Source organism: Heptranchias perlo, chromosome 25 (genome assembly GCF_035084215.1).
Source record: "Heptranchias perlo isolate sHepPer1 chromosome 25, sHepPer1.hap1, whole genome shotgun sequence".
Taxonomy (NCBI): domain Eukaryota; kingdom Metazoa; phylum Chordata; class Chondrichthyes; order Hexanchiformes; family Hexanchidae; genus Heptranchias; species Heptranchias perlo.
Genome location: NC_090349.1, coordinates 4057490 through 4083907, shown reverse-complemented (window position 1 = coordinate 4083907; position 26418 = coordinate 4057490). Strand labels below are relative to the sequence as shown.

The 26418-nt window shown below is 48.6% G+C and overlaps 1 protein-coding gene across 1 annotated transcript in view; it reads right to left on the bottom strand.

Annotated features, from left to right (window-relative positions):
* Positions 1-3025: 3025 nt before the first annotated feature.
* Positions 3026-26418, bottom strand: part of LOC137341943 (glutathione S-transferase theta-1-like) — a 40124-nt gene continuing 16731 nt past the window's right edge. Inside the window, exons 3-5 of the mRNA XM_068005464.1 lie at positions 20431-20581; positions 12652-12828; positions 3026-3334 (exon numbers count right to left, since the gene is read on the bottom strand). Coding sequence (XP_067861565.1) covers positions 3131-3334; positions 12652-12828; positions 20431-20581 — 532 coding nt within the window. The 3' untranslated portion in view covers positions 3026-3130. The remainder of the gene's footprint in view (positions 3335-12651; positions 12829-20430; positions 20582-26418) is intronic.

Here is a 26418-nt window from a genome sequence, read left to right as displayed (position 1 = left end):
TCTATTGTCATATACCCTGTGCCCTTATGTGGAGGTATTATAAGATATTGTCATTTATCCTATGCCCCTAATACAAATTCAAGGATGAAGAAATATCAAGACATTTGGTTAATAGTCTTTATCAAATCAATGATGTAACACCCCCCCTCACATGCAGTACCCATGAGACTGGTACCGATAGTAACTCACACGCAGAGGACTCATCAGAAAGTCGAAAGCATGTCATCACGCTGGCCTCAGACTAGGTCGAAGTCCTTAAGGAGCTCTGCGAGGGGTTAATTACGTCACCTAATGTGATGCTATTACATCACCACAACCTATCTACATCTGATTAAACACGTGAGTACACTAGTCTATAATGTCACCCTGTAAAGTGATGCTCATTAGGTAATCTCTTTCAATATGTCTGTGCAATGCCACCTGATTCTTGTTCATTGTTGTCTCTATCTGAGAAACCGTGGGTATCAGTTCTGGCCTTCCCTGCCTATCTCCTCCCACTACATCCATAACTTAGCTCTATTCATAGCACTGACTCACCTTTGATCTCCTGACTATCTGGATCTACATCTGTTACATTCATTATCCCTTCCCACAAACTGTTAGTGAGGTAATATCTGCTATACTCCAGACCTGACCATATACTTTTTGTGGTGACTGCAGAATTAGTCTTTAATATGAATGTGTATATATTTTATATTAAGAAAAGCTTACTATTATTATACCTGGTACACCTATACTTACACATGTTAGGCTCTGGTCAGCAATGTTGGGTACTCCTTAAAGATCGTTGGAGTAAGCAGCTGTATTTTGATTCAGCAATTTCTCTGCCTCGCTACAACTTTATTTCTCTGGTGAATATGGAGGCTGTGCACACCTTCCTAAACCTTCTTCAGAATTAGAGGATATTGCAGATGGGTTGCATTTAAAAAGGAAAAGAAGGGGAAGAGGGACTAACTGCCATCAAAATGGGTGTGAGCTAAGTAGTTGACGTCAACATTCAACTTGTTTTTTGAAAATTGAACTCACATTAGCATGAGGAAAGATACTGTGGCCAGGGTTTTCTGCTTCTGCACCTACCAGCACACAATTTTCTGCTCATTAAAGAGAATGGGTAGAAAATCATAGGCTGATAGAGCAGAATCTGAAATCCCCAGCCTCTCTCTCCCATAGGAACATAGGAACAGGAGTAGGCCATTCAGCCCCTCGTGCCTGCTCCGCCATTTGCTAAGATCATGGCTGATCTGTGATCTAACTCCATATACCTGCCTTTGGCCCATATCCCTTAATACCTTTGGTTGCCAAAAAGCTATCTATCTCAGATTTAAATTTAGCAATTGAGCTAGTATCAATTGCCGTTTGCGGAAGAGAGTTCCAAACTTCTACAACCCTTTGCGTGTAGAAATGTTTTCTAATCTCACTCCTGAAAGGTCTGGCTCTAATTTTTAGACTGTGCCCCCTACTCCTAAAATCCCCAACCAGCGGAAATAGTTTCTCTCCATCCACCCTATCCATTCCCCTTAATATCTTATAAACCCTTCAGTCTCTCAGCTTAATGAACTTTCTAAAGCTTATCGAACTCAAAAGAAAGTCTACAACAGGTGTGTAAGCAGTACGATGTCTTTTACTCTCTTTCACAAGCACACACTTTCACATCCTTTCCATTTAAAAAAAAACACTCAGTAAACTTTACCCGAGTAAAGCTTTTAAAGTAGTTTGATTGATGAACAGGAGACAAAGAGTTAGGGTAAATGGACGTTGCTCTGATTGGAGAACAATTGTAAGTGACCCCAGGGATCAGTGCAGGGTCTAGTGTTTTTCTCAGTATTTAAAGATGATGTCAACATTTGCTTCAAAGGGAAAGTACGGGGATTGACACAAAAGTAGAGGTTTTTTTTTGGCAGTGAGGATAACTATCAGGAAGACAGGTGAGAGGAATGGGCAGATAGGTGGCAGGTACAATTTAATGTGGAGAAGTGTGAGGTAATACACTGGAGTGGGGCTTGAACCCTTCACCTTCTGACTCAGAGGCAGGAATGCTACCAAGATGGTAATACCAGGAGAAAAAACAGCTCAGCTCCATTAAGTCTGGGGGTATCCAGGTGCAGCCTTTGGCCAGATGTGGTCCCTGGTAATCTGGCTGGTGAAACCCAGACAGTTCAGTCCTACTTGTGATGATTTTTCTTATTCACTCCTTGGTCCTGATTGAACTCTGAGTTTGTAAAGGGTAATACAGAGAAATACAGAGATAAAGAGGGGGAATAACAAAGAAACAGAATAGTAACAGAGCTGTAGACAGTGAGTGACACAGAGATGTACTTCCATTAACCTCAAAACTCAAGACTGAGTTAATATCTGCTCCAGATATTAACAAGTCTATGAGGGGTAAGTGAGCCTTGTCTCAATGGAGTTGAGAAGTGACCCAGAAGATCAAAATCAATAAATAGAATAGGGAAATGCACTGGGAGAATTGCAGCATTTTACATCTATGTATTTGAATTTCCTCACAGGCTGCATCTGCCAGACTCCCTAGCATATCAACCCACTTCACCACTCGACCCTACACGACAGGGAGTGGGAGCGGCTATAGAGCAGCACCTGCAGGGGACCATCAAACCTCTTGACTGATCACAGCAACCAATCTCTATCAATTAGTCTACAGACCTGGACATGAGGTGAGAAAAACTCCCAGTGGTGGAGCTTTGGGAACCATAGGTACAAAGTCACCTGGTCCTCTCACATACCATGTCTCAAATTTCTCATACTGTATCCCAGAATATTATTTACTGAAAGAAATCTATCTAACTTACATTTGAATGAATCGATACTATCTGCTCTCACCGCCTCCCTAGGGGGTCTGTTCCATAGATTGACTTTGTATAGTCTGGCCCATATATAAACGATAGGCCTGTGGGCGAGGTGTTAAAGGTGCTCGGGTACATTACCCCAAGAGTTGGCACCTTCAGAGAAGGGACAAATAATGAGGACAAAAATATGAAGGGAAAACAAATCAACAAAACACATGAGCTGAAGTTTGCTTTGTTTCTAGCAGTTTATTTAATTGCAGGAGATATTTGAGGACAAACTGCAGAGAGCATGTACCACGGGAGCTTGGACTTGCTGACTCATCCCTTTACTTGTATGTTCTCTGCAGTTTTTTTGCAAGTTGCTGCATTGCAGGAGAGTTGCAGTCTAAAGCACTCAACAATTCCACATTCTTCATCATCTTCTCATGGGCCTCATCAAATAATTCCTTGCCAATGGCGCTCTTTACTCGCTCGCGCCATTCGATGAGTTTGGGTCGACCTTCCAACGGATCGAGTCCAGCACCGACAGGCTGCAGCGGGAAAGAAAACAAGTGAAGGAAAGAGTGAGACCGGGCCAGAGAGAGAGAGAGAGAGAGAGAGCGCGCGGCGGGGCCTGACAAATGAGAGAGAGTCTGGGACTGAAAGAAAATAGGAGCAAGAGTAGGCCATTCGGCCCTGCTCTGCCATTCCATAAGATCATAAGCGATAGGAGCAGGAGTAGGCCATTCGGCCCCTCGAGCCTGCTCTGCCATTTAATGAGATCATGGCTGATCTGATTTTTTACCTCCACTCCACTTTCCCGCCCTTTCCCCATATCCTTTGACTCTCTTGCTGATCAAAAATTTGTCTAACTCAGCCTTGAATGTATTCAATGACTCAGCCTCCACAGCTTTTTGGGGTAAAGAATTCCAAAGATTACAACCCTCTGAGAGAAGAAATTCCTCCTCATTTCCGTCTTAAACAGGCAACCCCTTATTCTAAGGCTATGCCCCCTAGTTTTAGATTCCCCATGAGGGGTAACATCCTCTCAGCATCTACCATATCGAGACCCCTCAGAATCCTGTATGTTTCAATAAGGTCTCCTCTCATTCTTCTAAACTCCAACGAGTATAGACCCAACCTGTTCAATCTTTCCTCATAAGACAACCCTTCCATACCCGGAATCAACCTAGTGAACCTTCTCTGAACTGCCTCCAATGCAAGTATGTCCTTCCTTAAATAAGGGCACCAGAACTGTACGCAGTACTCCAGGTGTGGTCTCACCAGCACCCTGTACAGTTGTAGCATGACTTCCCTGCTTTTATACTCCATTCCCCTAGAAATAAAGGCCAATATTCCGTTTGCCTTCCAGATTACCTGCTGCACCTGTATGTTGACTTTTTGTGTTTCATGTACGAGGACACCCAGATCCCTCTGTACCGCAGCATTTTGTAGTATTTCTCCATTCAAATAATATTTTGCTTTTTTATTTTTCCTCCCAAAGTGGATGACTTCACATTTCCCACATTGGGCAATAATTTGGCAGATGGAATACATTCACTTAACCTGTCAATATCCCTTTGCAGACACTTTGTGTCCTCATCGCAACTTGCTTTTCCACCTATCTTTGTATCAGCAGCAAATTTGGCCACAAGACACTCTGTTCCTTCATCCAAGTCATTGATATATATTGTAAATAGTTGAGGCCCCAGCACTGAGCCCTGCGGCACCCCACTAGTTACAGATTGCCGTTTTGAAAATGACCCTTTTATCCCGACTCTTTGTTTTCTGTTAGTTATCCAATCCTCTATCCATGCCAGTATATTACCCCCAACACCATGAGCTCTTATCTTGTGCAGTAATCCTTTATGTGGCACCTTATCGAATGCCTTTTGGAAATCCAAATATACTGCATCCAATGGTTCCCCTTTATCCACTTCCTCAAAAGAACTCTAATAAATTTGTCAGACATGATTTCCCTTTCATAAAACCATGTTGACCCTCCTGGATTGTATTATGAGTCTCCAAATGTCCTGCTACTACTTCCTTAATAATGGATTCTAGCATTTTCCCAATGACAGATGTTAGGCTAACTGGTCTATAGTTACCTGCTTTCTGTCTCACTCCCTTCTTGAATAGGGGTGTTACGTTTGCGGCTTTCCAATCCGCTGGGACCTTTCCAGAATCCAGTGAATTCTGGAAGATTACAACCAATGCATCCACTATCTCTGTAGCCACTTCCTTTAAGACCCTCGGATGCAAGTCATCAGGTCCAGTGGACTTGTCAGCCTTTAGACCCATTAGTTTACCGAGTATTTTTTCTCTAGTGATAGTGATTATTTTTAGTTCCTCCCTCCCCTTTGCCCCTTGATTATCTACTATTATTGGTATATTATTAGTGTCATCTACTGTGAAGACAGATACAAAATATCTGTTCAATTCCTCTGCCATTTCCTTGTTTTCCATTATTATTTCCCCAGTCTCATCCTCTAAGGGACCAATGTTTACTTTAGCTACCCTCTTCCTTTTTATATACTTGTAGAAGCTTTTACAGTCAGTTTTTATGTTTCCTGCTAGTTTACTCTCATACTGCATTTTTCCCCTCTTAATAATTCTCTTTGTCCTTTGCTGAATTCTGAACTGCTCCCAATCCTCAGGCTTGCCGCTTTTTCTGCCAATTTTATATGTCTCCTCTTTGGATCTAATACTATCCCTAATTTCTTTTGTAAGCCACGGTTGAGCCACCTTTCCTGTTTCATTTTTGCGCCAGACAGGAATGAATAATTGTTGTAATTCCTGCACACGTTCTTTAAATATTAGCCATTGCCTATCCACCGTCATCCCTTTTAGTAAAGTTCCCCAATCTATCATAGCCAATTCGCACCTCATACTTACGTAATTTCCTTTATTTAGATTCAGGACCCTAGTTTCGGATTCAACTACTTCACTCTCCATCTTAATGAGGAATTCTATCATGTTATGGTCGCTCTTCCCTAAGGGACTCCTCACAACAAGATTGTTAATTAATCCTTTCTCATTGCACAATACCCAGTCTAGGATCGCCTGTTCTCTAGTTGGTTCCTCAATGTATTGGTCTAGAAATCCATCACGTGCACACTCCAGGAATTCCTCCCCCACAGTATTATTGCTAATTTGGTTTGACCAATCTATATGTAGATTAAAGTCACCCATGATTATAGTTGTACCCTTCTTGCATACGTCTCTAATTTCCTGTTTAATGCCCTCCCCTACTATTTGGGGGCCTATAGACAACCCCCACCAACGTTTTCTGTCCCTTGGTGTTTCTTAGCTCCACCCATACAGATTCCACATTGTGATTTTCCGAGCCAATATCCTTCCTCACTATTGCATTGATTTCCTCCTTTACTAACAACACTACCCCACCTCCTTTCCCTTTTTGCCTGTCCTTCCTAAATATTGAATACCCCTGGATGTTCAGTTCCCATCCTTGGTCACCCTGCAGCCATGTCTCCGTAATCGCAACTATATCATAACCATTAATATCTATCTGCGCTGTTAATTCATCTAGCTTATTGTGAATGCTCCGCGCATTAAGACACAATGCCTTTAGACTTGTCTTTTTAAGATTGCTAGTCATCTTAGTTTTATTTTGCACTATGGCCCTATTTGTTTTTCGCCCTTGTTTTCTCTGCCATCCACTATTGCTTCTTCCCTTTCTGTCTTTTGTTTCTATCCTTGTTTCCCCCTCCTCTGTCTCCCTGCTCAGGTTCCCATCCCCCTGCCATTCTAGTTTAAACCTTCCCCAACAGCACTAGCAAACACCCCCGCAAGAACATCAGTCCCGGTCCTGCTCGGGTGTAACCCGTCCCGCTTGTACAGGTCCCACCTTCCCCAGAAACGGTCCCAATGTCCCAGGAATCTAAACCCCTCCATCCTACACCATCCCTGCAGCCACGCATTCATCTGGTCTATTCTCCTGTTCCTATACTCACTAGCACATGGCACTGGTAGTAATCCTGAGATCACTACCTTTGAGGTCCTGCTTTTTAATATATCTCCTAACTCCTTAAATTCACCTTGCAGGATCTCATCCCTTTTTTTTAACCTATATCATTGGTACCGATATGGACCACAACTACTGGCTGTTCACCCTCCCCCTCTAGAATGCCCTGACTGAGATTGGAGAGAGAGTGAGTCTGGGACTGAGAATGGAGAGAGAGTGAGTCTGGGACTGAGATTGGAGAGAGAGTGAGTCTGGGACTGAGAATGGAGAGAGAGTGAGTCTGGGACTGAGATTGGAGAGAGAGTGAGTCTGGGACTGAGAATGGAGAGAGTGAGTCTGGGACTGAGAATGGAGAGAGTGAGTCTGGGACTGAGAAATGAGAGAGAGTGAGTCTGGGACTGAGAATGGAGAGAGTGAGTCTGGGACTGAGAATGGAGAGAGTGAGTCTGGGACTGAGAAATGAGAGAGAGTGAGTCTGGGACTGAGAAATGAGAGAGAGTGAGTCTGGGACTGAGAAATTAGAGAGAGTGAGACTGGGACTGAGAAATGAGAGAGAGTGAGACTGGGACTGAGAAATGAGAGACAGTGAGTCAGACTGAGAAATGAGAGAGAGTGAGTCTGGGACTGAGAAATTAGAGAGAGTGAGATTGGGACTGAGAAATGAGAGAGAGTGAGTCAGACTGAGAAATGAGAAGAGTGAGTCAGACTGAGAAATGAGAGAGAGTGGGGGTAATTTTAACCCCCAAGAACAGGTGGGCTGGGGGCGGGTGGGTAGTAAAAATCACTGATTTCTTTAGTGGGACCGCATCCCGGCACCAATACTCCCATTTCCGGGTTTAACCCAGGTGTGTTAGGATCTGCGCACACAACAGAAACCCGGAGGTCCCATCCCTACTTAATGCCGGCGGCCGGCTTGTTAAAGAGGCAATGTAGATAATTTAAACAGTTGAGCTACTTAATTTTTTGTGGATTCTTCAACAGAAATGTATTTAACTTCTCCTACACGGGTTTCCCGTGGCTTCTGAAACACACCATTGAAACAGAGGCGAGTTGCAGCCGAAGCTTATTTGGCCCTTTAAACCTGTGATTGACACATCCCAATAAAAGGAGAGGTATCGCAGCTGGACACTCAGTTCTCTCAGGCAAACGTTTGGCTGGGAGTTCTCGGTGTTTAGACTGAGATTTCTTTGTTGAAACAGAGAATTCTTGTGTTCAGACAAATTTACCAACATTTTGGAGCCCCTCAAACTGATCAGATCAGGATGGGGGGGTGCAATGGGTGTATTCCACAGTACATCTGAGGAGGAGGCACATCCACAGCAGGCACAGGGTGCAGTTCTGGGATCAGGAGGTGCACAAGACAGAGGTGTTCAACAAGGACCAGGAGAACAGCAGAGGGGAGACCAACGGAGGGGCTGAGGTCACAGGAGGCACTACCCCATGTAAGAGGGTCGACAGGCAGAGGCTGAGCTTCCTAGACTCTCTGAATAAATTTAATGTGCTAATACAATAAAATATATAAATGAACAACATGACATTTCGTCAAACACCATGTGCAAATCCTTAGTGAGCTACAATTGCTTAATCTGATGCTTTTTTTTATTCGTTCATGGGATGTGGGCGTCGCTGGTGAGGCCGGCATTTATTGCCCATCCCTAATTGCCCTTGAGAAGGGGGTGGTGAGCCGCCTTCTTGAACCGCTGCAGTCCGTGTGGTGAAGGTTCTCCCACAGTGCTGTTAGGAAGGGAGTTCCAGGATTTTGACCCAGCCACGATGAAGGAATGGCGATATATTTCCAAGTCGGGATGGTGTGTGACTTGGAGGGGAACGTGCAGGTGGTGTTGTTCCCATGTATCTGCTGCCCTTGTCCTTCTAGATGGTAGAGGTCGCGGGCTTGGGAGGTGCTGTCGAAGAAGCCTTGGCGAGTTGCTGCAGTGCATCCTGTGGATGGTACACACTGCAGCCACAGTGCGCTGGTGTTGAAGGGAGTGAATGTTTAGGGTGGTGGATGGGGTGCCAATCAAGAGGGCTGCTTTGTCCTGGATGGTGTCGAGCTTCTTGAGTGTTGTTGGAGCTGCACTCATCCAGGCAAGTGGAGAGTATTCCATCACACTCCTGACTTGTGCCTTGTAGATGGTGGAAAGGCTTTGTGGAGTCAGGAGGTGAGTCACTCGCCGCAGAATACCCAGCCTCTGGCCTGCTTTTGTAGCCACAGTATTTATGTGGCTGGTCCAGTTAAGTTTCTGGTCAATGATGACCCCCAGGAAGTTGATGGTGGGGGATTTGGCGATGGTAATGGCGTTGAACGTCAAGGGGAGGTGTTTAGACTCTCTCTTGTTGGAGATGGTCATTGCCTGGCAGTTGTCTAGCGCAAATGTTACTTGCCACTTATCAGCCCGAGCCTGGATGTTGTCCAGGTCTTGCTGCATGCGGGCACGGACTGCTTCATTATCTGAGGGGTTGTGAATGGAACTGAACACTGCTTCTACATGGTGCATCCCCTGTGGCTTCAACCGAGGAAGAGGCAGGCTGCTCAGATCCCTGCCCTGACTGCTGAGATGCACTGGGTTTTGGAGCTTGTGAGGGCCCCACCAATGACTGTTCCACCTGTACCAATGCAGGGGCAGACTGGGCCATCAGGAGAGGAGGCAGCATGTTGGGGGTGAGGGGGGAGGCAACGGGTGAGAGGTGGGAACGCTTTTAGTGGAGTTCGCACTTCTATGTCCCCTATCACCATCATCCCTCTCCCAGGCCAGCGCAACATCACTCCTACCATCCTGCTGGACAGCTGTTGGTGAAGAGATGTGCTGCCTTGTAAGGCCACAGATCAGGTATCTGTCATCCTGTTTACGGGGGCAGACATGTTGGCATCCAAAGTCTGCATGGCCGTGGTCATGGCTTGTATAGACTCATTTGCGAGCTGTGCTTGAATCTCCACAGAGGCGGCCAACTCTCTCCCTGGCAGACTTTCTCACAATTAGCCGGGACAACAATCCTCTAGCGATGGAGTTGGACTCCTCCATCCTCTCTGTTACTGTGGAGAGGGTGCGTAGCACATTTTCCAGTACCTCGAAAGTTGCAGCTGTACCTCAATCATTCTCGTTCTCAACAACGGCCCCCGGGGTTCAGCTTCTGTTTCCAGCTGAGCAGAGCTTGGAGATATGTACACCCTCCGACCTGGACTCGCCACAGCTGCCCCTGCCACCAGTATCTGCTCGTGCTCACTTGTGAGTTGTGACTCACCAGGTGAAAACTCAACTATCTGTGTAAGAGGACCCACCGAAGTGCCAGGATCTGTGCTGGTGCTGGTGTACGTCCTGTGACGGTGCACCCTCAAAGAATGAGGTCCTCTGAGGAGTCAGTGTCTTCCACCTCGCCTAATTCTTCTTGAACTCGTGAAGACCCTGGAAGACAACAGAAAGCGATATTAATTATTCATCGGAAAAGTGACAATCTTTCCCGTGACCATACTGAGGCCTGTCACAGGTCACTCATTGATAAAATCAATTCATCCTGTGTGTAAAAGATGTTAAAATTCTGTCACCAGCCATCTGCGGGTTCCCAGTCTCTCCATCTCCGATGGTTAGGAATCCAACTGTCCCACTTATTTCCACGGCCTCCTCCTCTGCATCTGTGAGCTCCGCTGTCTGTGGTGATCCACCTCCAGTTCTCATCCTCTCCCTTGCGTTTTGCGGTCTCATCTCCTACAAGGGGAGAACAGACCTGGCTGATGGTGATGTATTCACCCGATGAATGCATTGCTTTGGGTGAGGCCGACTATGAAACGGATTCATCAGAGGGTGACTATCAGACAGATGCATCACATTGCATCAGGATTGGGGTGAGTGTCAGTGATGGGTGCATCAATGCGGGGGGTGAAGAAGTGCATAGAAAGTGAAGGATGGCTGATGGTGAAATTTAACTCTGTGCGAGGAATGATGTGATGGAGTAGACGTGCCAACACAGAGTGAGAGGGGGTGTTGCACATCACAGGACGTGGGTGAAACATCAAATGTACTCACTTTTCCTGACCTGGTTAGGTCATTAAAGCGCTTCCTGCACTGCAGTCAAGACTGGGGCACTGTGCTCCTGCTGCTCACCCCTCCTGCCACCTCCAGCTGCGCCTTCTTGGTGGCAGAATCAGGTTTCTTCCTCCTATCACCCGGGAATCACACCTCCCTCCTGCTTCTCACAGCAGCCAGCTGTATCTCAAGGGAGGTGTCTGTGAACCTGGGTGCTGACTTTCCTCTGTGTCCTTCCATGTCTGTTTTTCCTCCTTTCTCCTTCAAAATCCATTTTTGCATTGGCCCTTTAAATAGTAGACTTTAAACTGGGTGATGCGCAGTGCGCAGTGTGCCCGCTGAGTGGCTTGGAGACACGAAACACAGAGTAAAATTAATTGCCTTCAATTGAGTGGCGATCGGACAATCCGACTCACTCAAATTACCTCCGGGTTTCACACATGATTATTTACCCACTCACTGAGTTCCCGCCTCCATGCTAAAATCATGCCCAGTGAGTGTGGGAGTGAGAAATGAGAGAGAGTGAGTGTGGGGCTGAGAAATGAGAGAGAGTGAATGTGGGACTGAGAAATGAGAGAGAGTGAGTGTAGGGCTAAGAAATGAGAGAGAGAGAGTGTAGGGCTAAGAAATGAGAGAGTGAGTATGGGGCTGAGAAATGAAACATTGAGTCTGGGAGTGAGAAATGAGAGAGAGTGAGTCTGGGACTGAAAAATGAGAGAGAGTGAGTCTGGGACTGAAAAATGAGAGAGAGTGAGTCTGGGAGTGAGAAATGAGAGAGAGTGAGTCTGGGAGTGAGAAATGAGAGAGAGTGAGTCTGGGAGTGAGAAATGAGAGAGTGCAACTGGGACTAAGAGAGTGAGACTGAAATGAGAGTGAATGTGAGACTGAGAACTGAGAGAGAGTGAGTGTGAGACTGAGAACTGGGAGTGCATCTGGTACTGAGAGAGAGTGAGTCTGGGACAGAAATGAGAGTGAGTATGGGATTGAGAAATGAGAGAGAGTGAGACTGGGCTGAGAGATGAGAGAGAGTGAGAAGGGGACTGAGAGATACAGTGAGAGCAGGGCTGATAAAGGAGAGAGTGAGAATGGAACTGAGAAAGCAGATAGTGAATCTGGGGCTGAGAAATGAGAGAATGAGTCTGGGAGTGAGAAATGAGAGAGAGTGAGACTGGGACTGAGAAATGAGAGAGAGTGAGTCTGGGAGTGAGAAATGAGAGAGAGTGAGACTGGGAGTGAGAAATGAGAGAGAGTGAATGTGGGACTGAGAAATGAGAGAGAGTGAATGTAGGGCTAAGAAATGAGAGAGTGAGTATGGGGCTGAGAAATGAAACAGTGAGTCTGGGAGTGAGAAATGAGAGGGAGTGAGACTGGGAGTGAGAAATGAGAGAGAGTGAGACTGGGAGTGAGAAATGAGAGAGAGTGAATGTGGGAGTGAGAGGCATCAGTGTATGTCTAGGACTCAGAGAGTAGATCGGGTGAGTCTGAAAAGTAACTGCCCTTAGCACCCCTGGGTGGGGAAGGGGAGAATAAGATCCGTCAGGGGGCCGACTTCAGATCAATATCCAACCCCCCGGGCTGGGAAGAGTGGATGTGAGGTGTGGAGAAGGCAGTGTCCACTGTGATGGCTGTTATAGTCAAATAGCCTGCGGACACTCACTGAATGGCCTCACGTGTGGGTCACTTGAACAATGTACTGGAGGGCTGCCCAAGCCAATGGAGAGGAGGCGAACAATTTGAGGGAAAAACGTTTAATCCAATTTCTGAAAAATGTCTGGATCCATCAGGCCTGATTGGTCTCTGTGGGACAGCGACAGCGCGCTATTGGCTGGAAATGTCACAGACCTGGTTCCACTTCTCTCACCTGCATCAGTTCAACGAGTGCAACCAGGTCTGCCAGGGAGACCTGCTCTCCCACGATGTACCGTCCGTCCTGAAGGAACTTATTTTCGAAGCTCTGGACCACTGACTGCATATCCTCCTGGGCCTCGTCCACTCTGTCCTTGGATATTGGCTGCCCAGTTAAAGCTGGTAACAGGCTCTAGGGGCAAACACATGCAGAGAGGTCAGCAGCCCAAGGTGCAATCACAGGAGGTAACACACAGCCCTGAGCAACCGTACAACAACTGAAGGCTGAACTCAGTCACAAACCTTTAGAGATTAACTGCTGAACACGTGCCTCTGTTCTCACCTGTGTGAGTGTTACTCTCTCCGACCTGCTCCTCCTCTCCCACTGGCTGTGGTCTCCTCACACCCAGCAAACATCCCCTCCCACTCTATCGCCACTCTCTGTGTCCCAGATGTCCAGTAAGTGTCCCCTCCCACTCTATCGCCACTCTCTGTGTCCCAGATGTCCAGTAAGTGTCCCCTCCCACTCTCTATCCCTTCAAAGCCCAATAAATAACCCCTCTTACTCTCTGTATCTGTGAGGTCCAATGAATCTCCCCCCCTCTAATGAATCTCCCCCCCTCTAATGAATCTCCCCCCCTCTAATGAATCTCCCTTCCTTCCAATGAATCTCCCCCCCTCCAATGAATCTCCCCCCCTCCAATGAATCTCCCCCCCCCTCCAATGAATCTCCCCCCCTCCAATGAATCTCCCCCCCCCTCCAATGAATCTCCCCCCCCCTCCAATGAATCTCCCCCCCCTCCAATGAATCTCCCCTCCTTCCAATGAATCTCCCCCCCTCCAATGAATCTCCCCCCCCCTCCAATGAATCTCCCCCCCCTCCAATGAATCTCCCCTCCTTCCAATGAATCTCCCCCCCTCCAATGAATCTCCCCCCCCCTCCAATGAATCTCCCCCCCCCTCCAATGAATCTCCCCCCCCTCCAATGAATCTCCCCTCCTTCCAATGAATCTCCCCCCCTCTAATGAATCTCCCCCCCCCTCCAATGAATCTCCCCCCCTCTAATGAATCTCCCCCCCCCTCCAATGAATCTCCCCCCCCCTCCAATGAATCTCCCCCCCCCTCCAATGAATCTCCCCCCCTCCAATGAATCTCCCCTCCTTCCAATGAATCTCCCCCCCTCCAATGAATCTCCCCCCCCTCTAATGAATCTCCCCCCCCTCTAATGAATCTCTCCCCCCCTCTAATGAATCTCCCCCCCCTCTAATGAATCTCTCCCCCCCTCTAATGAATCTCCCTTCCTTCCAATGAATCTCCCCCCCCTCTAATGAATCTCCCCCCCCTCTAATGAATCTCCCCCCCCTCTAATGAATCTCCCCCCCCTCTAATGAATCTCTCCCCCCCTCTAATGAATCTCCCTTCCTTCCAATGAATCTCCCCCCCTCTAATGAATCTCCCCCCCCCTCCAATGAATCTCCCCCCCTCCAATGAATCTCCCCCCCTCCAATGAATCTCCCCTCCTTCCAATGAATCTCCCCCCCCACAAATGAATTCCCCCCCCTACTAACTGCATCAAACAGTTCAAACTTTCTCCCAATACTTTTATTCAACATTCACAGTTTTCCAAAGCAAACTGAACCTCCTATGAACCTCCTATGCGTGCCATGTCTGAGATAGCACATCCAGAATCACAATTACCCCCTTTTTTTGTAATATTCTCTGAAGGTAGTAAATACCAAACCATCAGGCCCATGGACATAGGCTAAAAGTAATGGATTTATTTATAAGTAAGATGATTACACAGAAGCAGTAAGACACAGCAAGAAACTTAGGGGCCAATTTTCCAAATGCTGGCTCCCAGTGTGAAGCCTCAATCCCTGGGAACACAACTCAGGAAATTGAGAAAATAACTATCTTGCTCTCAAACATGTTCTTTGCCCCACTTGGGGTTGACCTCACCAACGGTTGCCCACTTAGCCATGTCCACAGCCTGTTAGGTCAGCAAAGTTACATTTTTCATGCATTGACCGATGGGGTGGCTCACTTCAGAATGGAAATTGAGTCTAGCGGTAACAAAGACATGGATGAAGGTTTCAGCAGCAGATGAGCTGATGTAGGGGTGGAGGCGGGCGATATTACAGAAGTGAATGTAGGCAGTCTTTGTGATGGAGTGGATTTGGGGTTGGAAGCTCAGCTCAGGGTCAAGTAGGATGCCGAGGTTGCAAACATTCTGGTTCATCCTGAGATAGTTACTGGGGAGGGGGATGAAATCGGTGGCGAGGGAATGGAGTTTGCGGTGGGGCCTGAAGGTGATGGCTTCAGTCTTCCCAATGTCTAATTGGAGGAAATTGTAGCCCATCTAGGGCTGGATATTGGACAAGCAGCCTGACAACACAGAGGCAGTGGAGAGGTCGAGGGGGATGGTGATGAGGTAGAGCTGGGTGTCGTCAACGTACATGTGCAAACTGACTGCATGTCTTCGGATGATGTCGTCGAGGGGCAGCATCATGAGGAAGAAGGGGGGCCGAGATAGATCTTTGTGGGATTCCAGAGATAACAGTGCAAGGATGGGAAGAGAAGTCATTGCTAGAGATGCTCTGGCTACGATTGGACAGGTAAGAGTGGAACCAAGTGAGGGCAGTCCCATTCAACGGGACACCGGAGGAGAGGCATTGGAGGAGGATGGTGTGGTCAACTGTGTCAAAGGTTGCAGACTCTTTCCAGTAGTTGAGGGGTCTAGAACGAGGGGCCCTAGATACAAGATTAAGTGTAAGAGATTTAGAACAGAGGGCAGGGGAAACTTCTTTACACAGAGAGTTGTGAGGCTGCGGAATTCACTTCCAGGGTTAGAGGTTAAGGCAGAAACTGTCACCATTGAAGATTAGATTGGATAGGTGGATGAAGATAGAGTTGTTGAAGGGATATGGGAACAGTGAGAGCAGATGTGATTAGAGGTATTTGCTCACATGGAGGGTAAATACTGACACAACAACCCGCATTTATATAGTGCCTTTAATATAATAAAACATCCCAAGGTGCTTCACAGGAGCGTTATCAGGCAAAAATTGACACTGAGCCACTTAAGGAGATATTAGGACAGGTGACCAAAATCTTCGTCAAAGAGATAAGTTTTAGGGAGTGTTTCAAAGGAGGAGAGCTTTAGGGAGGGAATTCCAGAGCTAAGCGCCGAGGCAGCTGAAGGCACGGCCGCCAATGGTGGAGCGAAGGAAATTGGGGATGCGCAAGAGGCAAGAATTGGAGGAAGTTAGAGGATAGGGAGTGATTACCGGGAATAATGGAGGAGAGAGAGTGAGTACAGAGAGAATAATGAAGGAGAGAGAGTGATTACAGAGAATAATGGAGGAGAGAGTGATTACAGGGAATAATGAAGGAGAGAGAGTGATTACAGGGAATAATGGAGGAGAGAGAGTCATTACAGAGAGAATAATGAAGGAGAGAGAGTGATTACTGGGAATAATGGAGGAGAGAGAGTCATTACAGAGAGAATAATGGAGGAGAGAGAGTGATTCATCCCCATCCTCAATGATGGCGGAGTCCAGCATGTGAGTGCAAAAGACAAGGCTGAAGCATTTGCAACCATCTTCAGCCAGAAGTGCGGAGTGGATGATCCATCTCGGCCTCCTCCCGATATCCCCACCATCACGGAAGCCAGTCTTCGGCCAATTCGATTCACTCCACGTGATATCAAGAAACGGCTGAGTGCACTGGATACAGCAAAGGCTATGGGCCCCGACAACATCCCAGCTGTAGTGCTGAAGTCTTGTGCTCCAGAACTAGCTGCGCCTCTAGCCAAGCTGTTCCAGTACAGCTACAACACTGGCATCTACCCAACAATGTGGAAAATTGCCCAGGTATGTCCTGTCCACAAAAAGCAGGACAAATCCAATCCGGCCAATTACCGCCCCATCAGTCTACTCTCAATCATCAGCAAAGTGATGGAAGGTGTCGTCGACAGTGCTATCAAGCGGCACTTACTCACCAATAATCTGCTCATCGATGCTCAGTTTGGGTTCCGCCAGGACCACTCGGCTCCAGACCTCATTACAGCCCTGGTCCAAACATGGACAAAAGAGCTGAATTCCAGAAGTGAGGTGAGAGTGACTGCCCTTGACATCAAGGCAGCATTTGACCGAGTGTGGCACCAAGGAGCCCTAGTAAAATTGAAGTCAATGGGAATCAGGGGCTGGAGTCATAGCTAGCACAAAGGAAGATGGTAGTGGTTGTTGGAGGCCAATCATCTCAGCCCCAGGACATTGCTGCAGGAGTTCCTCAGGGCAGTGTCCTAGGCCCAACCATCTTCAGCTGCTTCATCAATGACCTTCCCTCCATCATAAGGTCAGAAATGGGGATGTTCGCTGATGACTGCACAGTGTTCAGTTCCATTCGCAACCCCTCAAATAATGAAGCAGTCCGAGCCCGCATGCAGCAAGACCTGGACAACATCCAGGCTTGGGCTCATAAGTGACAAGTAACATTCGCGCCAGACAAGTGCCAGGCAATGACCATCTCCAACAAGAGAGAGTCTAACCACCTCCCCTTGACATTCAACGGCATTACCATCGCCGAATCCCCCACCATCAGCATCCTGGGGGTCACCATTGACCAGAAACTTAACTGGACCAGCCATATAAATACTGTGGCTACGAGAGCAGGTCAGAGGCTGGGTATTCTGCGGCGAGTGACTCACCTCCTGACTCCCCAAAGCCTTTCCACCATCTGCAAGGCACAAGTCAGGAGTGTGATGGAATACTCTCCACTTGCCTGGATGAGTGCAGCTCCAACAACACTCAAGAAGCTCGACACCATCCAAGATAAAGCAGCCCGCTTGATTGGCACCCCATCCACCACCCTAAACATTCACTCCCTTCACCATCGGCGCACTGTGGCTGCAGTGTGTACCATCTACAGAATGCACTGCAGCAACTCGCCAAGGCTTCTTCGACAGCACCTCCCAAACCCGCGACCTCTACCACCTAGAAGGACAAGAGCAGCAGGTACATGGGAACAACACCACCTGCACGTTCCCCTCCAAGTCACACACCATCCCGACTTGGAAATATATCGCCGCTCCTTCATTGTCGCTGGGTCAAAATCCTGGAACTCCCTTCCTAACAGCACTGTGGGAGAACCTTCACCACACGGACTGCAGCGGTTCAAGAAGGCGGCTCACCACCACCTTCTCAAGGGCAATTAGGGATGGGCAATAAATGCCGGCCTCGCCAGCGACGCCCACATCCCGTGAACGAATAAAAAAAATTTTTAAAAAAGATTACAGTGGGTTGTAGGGCTGGAGGAGGTTACAGAGATAGGGAGGTTCGAGGCCATGAAGGGATTTGAGCATGAGGATGAGAATTTTAATTTGAGATGCTGGGGGACTGGGAGCCAATGTAGGTCAGCGAGCACAGGGGTGATGGGTGAACGGGACTTGGTGCGAGTTAGGAAACGGGCAGCAGAGTTTTGGACGACACAGATTGGTTGGGAGAATTGGGCTGTTTCCGTGTCGTAACTTCTATGCATTTCTATGTATTTGAATGCGTAACATTGAACAAAACAATTTTAGTCAGTACTTGCCGAGCAAAATAATGATCACAAGCTCCTGTACACTGTTGGCTCTTTATATGTATAAGTCCCCTGGCCTTGCTTGAGAGATGGCCATAAATAAAGGTCTTGTTTGTCAGGAAAATTCCATTATTTGATTATTAAATGGCAACCAGAAGCAGTCAGGCCTCAGCCCACACGGGTACGGAACTTTGAGCTCATACTTAAATCAGCAAATCACACCAGTCACTGTGGCTCCCAGGAGGGCAGGACATTTGAAAATGAAGGGAAGCAAAGTCCTGTTTCCACAAAGTTTGGCTCAATTCAGTGTGGCCAGGGAGTGAGTACAGAGAGAATAATGGAGGACAGAGAGAGTGATTACAGGGAATAATGGAGGAGAGAGAGTGATTACATTGAATAATGGAGGAGAGAGAGTGATTACAGGGAATAATGGAGGAGAGAGTGATTACATTGAATAATGGAGGAGAGAGAGTGATTACAGGGAATAATGGAGGAGAGAGTGATTACATTGAATAATGGAGGAGAGAGAGTGATTACAGGGAATAATGGAGGAGAGAGAGTGATTACAGGGAATAATGGAGGAGAGAGAGTGATTACATTGAATAATGGAGGAGAGAGTGTGATTACGGGGAATAATGGAGGAGAGAGTGATTACAGGGAATAATGGAGGAGAGAGAGTGATACAGAGAGAACAATGGAGGAGAGTGATTACATTGAATAATGGAGGAGAGAGTGATTACAGGGAATAACAGAGGAGAGAGAGTGATTACAGGGAATAATGGAGGAGAGAGAGTGATTACAGAGAGAATAATAGACGAGAGAGAGTAATTACAGGGAATAATGGAGGAGAGAGTGATTACAGGGAATAATGGAGGAGAGAGAGTGATTACAGAGAGAATAATGGAGGAGAGAGGGTGATTACAGAGAGAATAATAGACGAGAGAGAGTGATTACAGAGAGAATAATGGAGGAGAGAGAGTAATTACAGGGAATAATGGAGGAGAGAGAGTGATTACAGGGAATAATGGAGAAGAGAGAGTCATTACAGGGAATAATGGAGGATAGGGAGTGATTACCCGGAATAATGGAGGAGAGAGAGTGATTACAGGGAATAATGGAGGAGAGAGAGTGATTACAGAGAGAATAATGGAGGAGAGAGAGTGATTACAGGGACTAATGGAGGAGAGAGAGTGATTACAGGGAATAATGGAGAAGAGAGAGTCATTACAGGGAATAATGGAGGATAGGGAGTGATTACCCAGAATAATGGAGGAGAGAGAGTGATTACAGAGAGAATAATGAAGGAGAGAGAGTGATTACAGAGAATAATGGAGGAGTGAGAGTGATTACCGAGAGAATAATGTGAGGCGAGAGGAAGTGATTACAGGGAATAATGGAGGAGAAAGAGTGATTACAGGGAATAATGGAGGAGAGAGAGTGATTACAGAGAGAATAATGTGAGGAGAGAGAGAGTGATTACCAAGAGAATAATGTGAGGAGAGAGAGAGTGATTACAGGGAATAATGGAGGAGAGAGAGTGATTACAGGGAATAATGGAGGAGAGGGAGTGATTGCTGGGAATAATGGAGGAGAGAGAGTGATTACAGAGAGAATAATGTGAGGAGAGAGAGTGATTACCAAGGGAATAATGTGAGGAGAGAGAGTGATTACAGGGAATAATGGAGGAGAGAGAGTGATTACAGAGAGAATAATGGAGGAGAGAGTGTGATTACAGAGAATAATGGAGGAGTGAGCAATTAAAGGGAATAATGGAGGTGAGAGAGTGATTACAGAGAGAATAGTGGAGGAGAGAGAGTGATTACAGGAATAATGGAGGAGAGAGAGTGATTACAGGCAATAATGGAGGATAGGGAGTGATTGCTGGGAATAATGGAGGAGAGAGAGTGATTACAGAGAGAATAATGGAGGAGAGGGAGTGATTACAGGGAATAATGGAGGAGAGAGAGTAATTACAGGGAATAATGCAGGAGAGAGAGTGATTACAGAGAATAATGGAGGATAGGGAGTGATTGCTGGGAATAATGGAGGAGAGAGAGTGATAACAGGGAGAATAATGGAGGAGAGAGAGTGATTACAGAAAGAATAATGGAGGAGAGAGATCACAGGGAATAATTGAATCAGGCCGACTTTCTCTGTGCATGAGGATTGAATTGGTACTTTCCCAGAAATCTTGCAGGAGAATTGACGACTTTACCTTGAACATGAAAATCCTTGTTCCCTGATACCTGATGGTCATGTGTTGCCAGGCCAGGTATTCGTCCACACGAGCCCGTTTCTGGAGGTCAGCTGGGTACCAATGGTCTGGGGTCTGGTATTTACGTGCCAGATATTTCAGAATGGCCAAGCTGCAAGAGAGAGAATTAGAGCATCACTCCCAGTCAGTGTCAATCCGGGTCAGTGTCACTCCCGGTCAGTGTCACTCCCGGCCAGGGTTAGTCCTGGTCAGTGTCACTCCCGGTCAGTGTTTCTCCCGGCCAGGGTTAGTCCCAGTCAGTGTCACTCCTGGTCAGAGTTAGCCCCGATCAGTGTCACTCACTGTCATGTCACTCCTGGTCAGGGTTAGTCCTGGTCAGTGTCACTCCCGGTCAGTGTCACTCCCGGCCACATTAGTCCCAGTCAGTGTCACTCCCATTCAGGGTAGGTCCCGGTCAGTATCACTCCCTGTCATGTCACTCCCGGTCAGGGTTAGTCCTGGTCAGTGCCACTCCCGGTCAGTGTCACTCCTAGTCAGGGTTAGTCCCAGTCAGTGTCACTTCCGGTCACTGTCACTCCCGGCCAGGGTTAGTCCCAGTCAGTGTCACTCCTGGTCAGTGTCACTCCCTGCTAGGGTTAGTCCCAGTCAGTGTCACTCCCAGTCAGGGTTAGTCCCTGTCAGTGTCATTCCTGGTCAGGGTTAGCCCTGGTCAGTGTCACTCCCAGTCAGTGTCACTCCTGGCCAGGATTAGTCCCAGTCAGTGTCACTCCTGGTCAGTGTCACTCCCGGTCAGGGTTAGTCCTGGTCAGTGTCACTCCCGGTCAGTGTCACTCCCAGTCAAGGTTAGTCCCAGTCAGTGTCACTCCCGGTCATTGTCAGTCATGGTCAGCATCACTCCCGGTCAGTGTCAGTCCCAGTCAGTGTCACACCGAATCAGTGTCAGTCCCTGTCAGGTCCAGTCCCGGTCAGGGTCACTTCTGGTCAGTATCAATCTCAGTCAGTGTCAGTTCCGGTCAGTGTCAGCAACTGTCCCTGTCAATGTTACTCCTGGTCAATGTCACTCCCGCTTAGTGTCACTCCTGGTCAGTGTCAGTCTCGGTCAGTTTCACCCTCGGTCACTGTTATTCCCGGTCAGTGTCACTCCCAGTCAGCAACAGACCCAGTCTCTGTTACTCCTGGTCAGTATCACTCCTGATCAAAGTCATACCCCATCAGTGTCACTCCCAGTCAGTGTCACTCCTGGTCAGTGTCACTCCCGATCAGTGTCAGTCTCGGTCAGTGTCACTCCGGGTCAATTTCAGTCCCAGTCAGGGCCAGTCCCATTCAGTGTCACTCCTGGTCAGTATCATTCTCGGACCGTGTCATTCCGGTCAGTGTCACTCCCGGTCAGTTTCAGTCCCGGTCAGGGCTAGTCCCATTCAGTGTCACTCCTGGTCAGTGTTGCTGCTGGTCAGTGTCACTCCTGGTCACTGTGACTCCCAGTCAGGGTCATTCCTCGTCATTGTCACTTCCGGTCTGGATCAGTCCCGGTCAGTGTCTCTCCTGTTCAGTGTAACTGCTGGTACTATCAGTACCGGTCAGGAACTGTCCCAGTCACCGTTCCTCCTGGTCAGTGTCCATCCCGGTCAGTGTCACTCCCAGACAGTGTCACTCCCGGCCAATGTCACGCCTGGTCAGTGTCACTCCCAATCAGTTTCATTCGCAGTCAGTGTCACTCTTGATCTGTGTCAGTCCCGGTCAGGGTCACTCCAGATCTGTGTCAGTCCCGGTCTGTGTTGGTCCCGGTCAGTGTCAGTCCCAGTCAGTGTCACACTGAATCAGTGTCAGTCCTGGTCAGCATCACTGCTGGTCAGTGTCAGTCCCGGTCAGGACCAGTACTGGTCAGTGTCACTCCTGGTCAGTGTCGTTTCCAGTCAGTTTCACTCATGGTCAGTGTCAGTCCGGGTCATTGTCAGTCCCAGTCAACGTCACTCCCAGTCAGCGCCAGTCCCAGTCATGTTACTCCCAGTCAGTGTCATTCCTCGTCATTGACGGTCCCAGTCAGTATTAGTCCCGGTCAGTGTCACTCCCGTTCAGTTTCAGTCCTGGTCAGTGTCATTCCAGTCAGTGTCACTCCTGGTCAGAATCAGTACCGGTCATTGTCACTTCAGGTCAGTATCAGTCCCAGTCAGTGTCGGTACCGGTCATTGTCACTTCAGGTCAGTGTCAGTCCCGGTCAGTATCATTCGTCAGTGTCATTGTCACTCCCGGTCAGTGTCAGTCACAGTCACTGTCACTCCTGGTCAGTGTCACTCACGGTCAGTGTCAGTCCCAGTCAGTGTCACCCCCGGTCAGTGTCACTCCCGGTCAGGGTTAGTCCCGTCAGTGTCACTCCCGGTCAGTGTCACACCCAGTCAGTGTTACTCACGGTCAGTGTCAGTCCCAGTCGGTGTCACTCCCGGTCATTGTCAGTCATGGTCAGCATCACTCCCGGTCCAGTCCTGGTCAGAGTCACTCCTGGTCAGTGTCGCTGCTGGTCAGTGTCACTCCCGGTCACTGTGACTCCCGGTCAGTGTCATTCCTCGTCATTGTCACTTCCGGTCAGGATCAGTCTCGGTCAGTGTCTCTCCTGGTCAGTGTAACTGCTGGTACTATCAGTACCGGTCAGCAACCATCCCAGTCACTGTTACTCCTGGTCAGTGTCACGCCCGATCAGTTTCCGTCCTGGTCAGTGTCACTCCCGGACAGTGTCAGTCCCAGTCGGTGTCACTTACAGTCAGTGTCATTCGCAGTCAGTAACATTCATGGTCAATGTCAGTCCTGGTCAATGTCACTCCTGGTCAGTGTCAGGCCCTGTCAGTGTCACTCCCAGTCAGAGCCACTTCTGGATAGTGTCAGTCCTGGTCAGTGTCAGTCCCAGTCAGTATTAATCATGCTCAGTGTCACTCCCGGTCAGTGTCACTTCCAATCAGTGACATTCATGGTCAGTGTCAGTTCCGGTCAGTGTCATTCATGGTCAGTGTCACTCCTGGTCAATTTCAGTTCCGGTCAGTGTCATTCATGGTCAGGTTTAGTCCCGGTCACGGTCACTTCCAATGATTGTTACTCCCGGTCAGGGTCAGTCCCGGTCAGTGTCAGTCCGGGTCAATGTCAGTAATGGTCAGCGTCACTCCGGGTGGGTGTTAATCATGGTCAGTGTCAGTCCCAATCAGTTTCACTCACGGTCAGTGTCAGTCCCCGTCAGTATCATTCATGGTCAGTGTCATTCCCGGTCAATGTCAGTGCCGGTCAGTGTCATTCATGGTCAGGTTTAGTCCCGGTCACGGTCACTCCCAATGATTGTTACTCCCGGTCAGTGTCACTCCCGGCCAGTGTCAGTCCGGATCAATGTCAGCCCCGGTCAGTGTCAATTCCGGCCAGTGTTAATTCCGGCCAGTGTCACTCCCGGTCAGTGTCAGTCCCAGTCAGTCTTTTTCCCAGTCAGTGTCAGTCCCGATCAGTGTCAATCCCGTTCAGTGTCACTCCCGGTCAGTGTCACTGTTGGTCCGTGTCACTCCTGGTCAGTGTCATTCCGGGTCAGTGTCAGTAGTGGTCAGTGTCATTCCTGGTCAGTGTTGCTGCCGGCCAGTGTCAATTCCGGCCAGTGTCACTCCCAGTCAGTGACACTCCAGGTCAGTCTCTGTCCCAGTCAGTTTCAGTCCCGGTCAGTGTCAATTGCGTTCAGTGTCACTGTCAGTCCGTGTCACTCTCGGTCAGTGTCAGTCCGGGTCAGTGTCTGCCCCATTCATTGTCAGTCATGGTCAGCGTCACTCCCGGTCAGTGTCACTCACAGTCAGTGTCAGTCCCGGTCAGTATCATTCATGGTCAGTGTCAGTCCCGGTCAGTTTCTGTCCCAGTCAGTGTCAGTCCCGGTCAATGTCAGGCCCGGTCAGTGTCATTCCTGGTTAGTATCACTCCCGGTCAGAGTCGCTTCTGGACAGTGTCACTCCCAGTCATTGTCATCCCGGTCAGTGTCATTCATGGTCAGTGTCAGTCCCGGTCAGTGACATTCATGGTCAGTGTCACTCCTGATCAGTGACATTCATGGTCAGTGTCAGTCCCAGTCAATGTTAGTCCCGGTCAGTGTCAGCCCGGTCAGTGTCAGTCCCGTTCAGTGTCACTCCTGGTCAGAGTCGCTCCCAGACAGTGTCATTCCTGGTCAGTGTTGCTGCTGGCCAGTGTCAATTACGGCCAGTGTCACTCCCGGTCAGTGTCACTCCTGGTCAGAGTCAGTCCCGGTCAGAGTCAGTCCCGGTCAGAGTCAGTCCCGGTCAGTGTCAGTCCCGGTCAGTGTCAATCCTATTCAGTGTCACTCCCGGTCTATATCACTCCCGGTCTGTGTCACTCTCGGTCAATGTCAGTCCGGGTCAGTGTCTGTCCCGGTCATTGTCAGTCATGGTCAGCGTCACTCCGAATCAGTGTCACTCATGGTCAGTGTCAGTTCCGATCAGTATCATTAATGGTCAGTGTCAGTCCCAGTCCGTGTCACTCTCGGTCAGTGTCACTCCCTGTCAGTGTCAGGCCCAGACAGGGTCAGATCTGGACAGTGTCACTCCCGGTCAGTATCACTCCCAGTCAGTATCACTTCTGGTCAGAGTTGCTTCTGGACAGTGTCAGTCCCGGTCAGAGTCACTCCCGATCAGTGTCATTCATGTTCAGTATCAGTCCCGGTCAGGTCCAGTCCCGGTCATAGTCACTCCCAGTGAGTGTCAGTCCCGGCCAGTGTCACTCCCGGTCAGTGTCAGTCCCAATCAGTATCAATCATGGTCAGTATCAATCATGGTCAGTATCAATCTTGGTCAGTGTCAGTCCCGGTCAGTGTCACTCCCGAACAGTGTCATTCATGGTCAGTGTCACTGCTTGTCAAAGTCACACCCGATCAGTGTCAATCCCGGTCAGTTTTAGTCCCGGTCAGGTCCAGTCCCGCTCACTGTCACTCCCGGTCAGTGTCACTCCCGGTCAGTGTCACTCCCGGTCAGTGTCATTCTGGTCAGTGTCAATCCTAGTCAGTGTCATTCCAGTCAGTTTCAGTCCTGGTCAGGTCCAGTCTCGCTCACTATCACTCCCGGTCAGTGTCACTCCCAGGCAGCATCACTGCCAGTCAAAGTCACGCCCAATCAGTGTCAGTCCCGGTCATTGTCATTTCCGGTCAGTGTCACTCCCGGTCAGTATTACTCCCGGTCAGTATCACATCGGGTCAGAGTCGCTCCCAGTCAACATCATTCATCAGTGTCATTGTCACGCCCAGTCAGTGTCAGTCCCAGTCAGTCTTTTTCCCAGTCAGTATCATTCCCAGTCAGTGTCAATCCCGTTCAGTGTCACTCCCGGTCAGTGTTGCTGCCGGCCAGTGTCAATTCCGGCCAGTGTCACTCCAAGTCAGTCTCTGTCCCGGTCAGTATCAGTCCTGGTCAGTGTCAATCCCGTTGAGTGTCACTGTCGGTCCGTGTCACTCTCGGTCAGTCTCAGTCCGGGTCAGTGTCTGCCCCGGTCATTGTCAGTCATGGTCAGCGTCACTCCTGGTCAGTGTCACTCATGGTCAGTGTCAGTCCCGGTCAGAGTCACTCCCGGTCAGTGTCATTCATGTTCAGTGTCAGTCCCGGTCAGAGTCACTCCCGGTCAGTGTCATTCATGTTCAGTGTCAGTCCCGGTCAGAGTCACTCCCGGTCAGTGTCATTCATGTTCAGTGTCAGTCCCAGTCAGTGTCAGTCCCGGTCAGTGTCTGTCGCGATCAGTGTCAGGCCCGGTAGTGTCATTCCCGGACAGTATCACTCCCGGTCAGAGTCGCTTCTGGACAGTGTCACTCCTGGTCAGTGTCACTCCCAGTCAGTATCAATCATGGTCAGTGTCACTCCTGGTCAGCGTCAGCCCCAGTCAGTATCTATCATGGTCAGTGTCACTCCCAATCAGTGACATTCATAGTCAGTGTCAGTCCCGGTCAGTGTCAGTCCCGGTCAGTGTCACTCCCAGTCA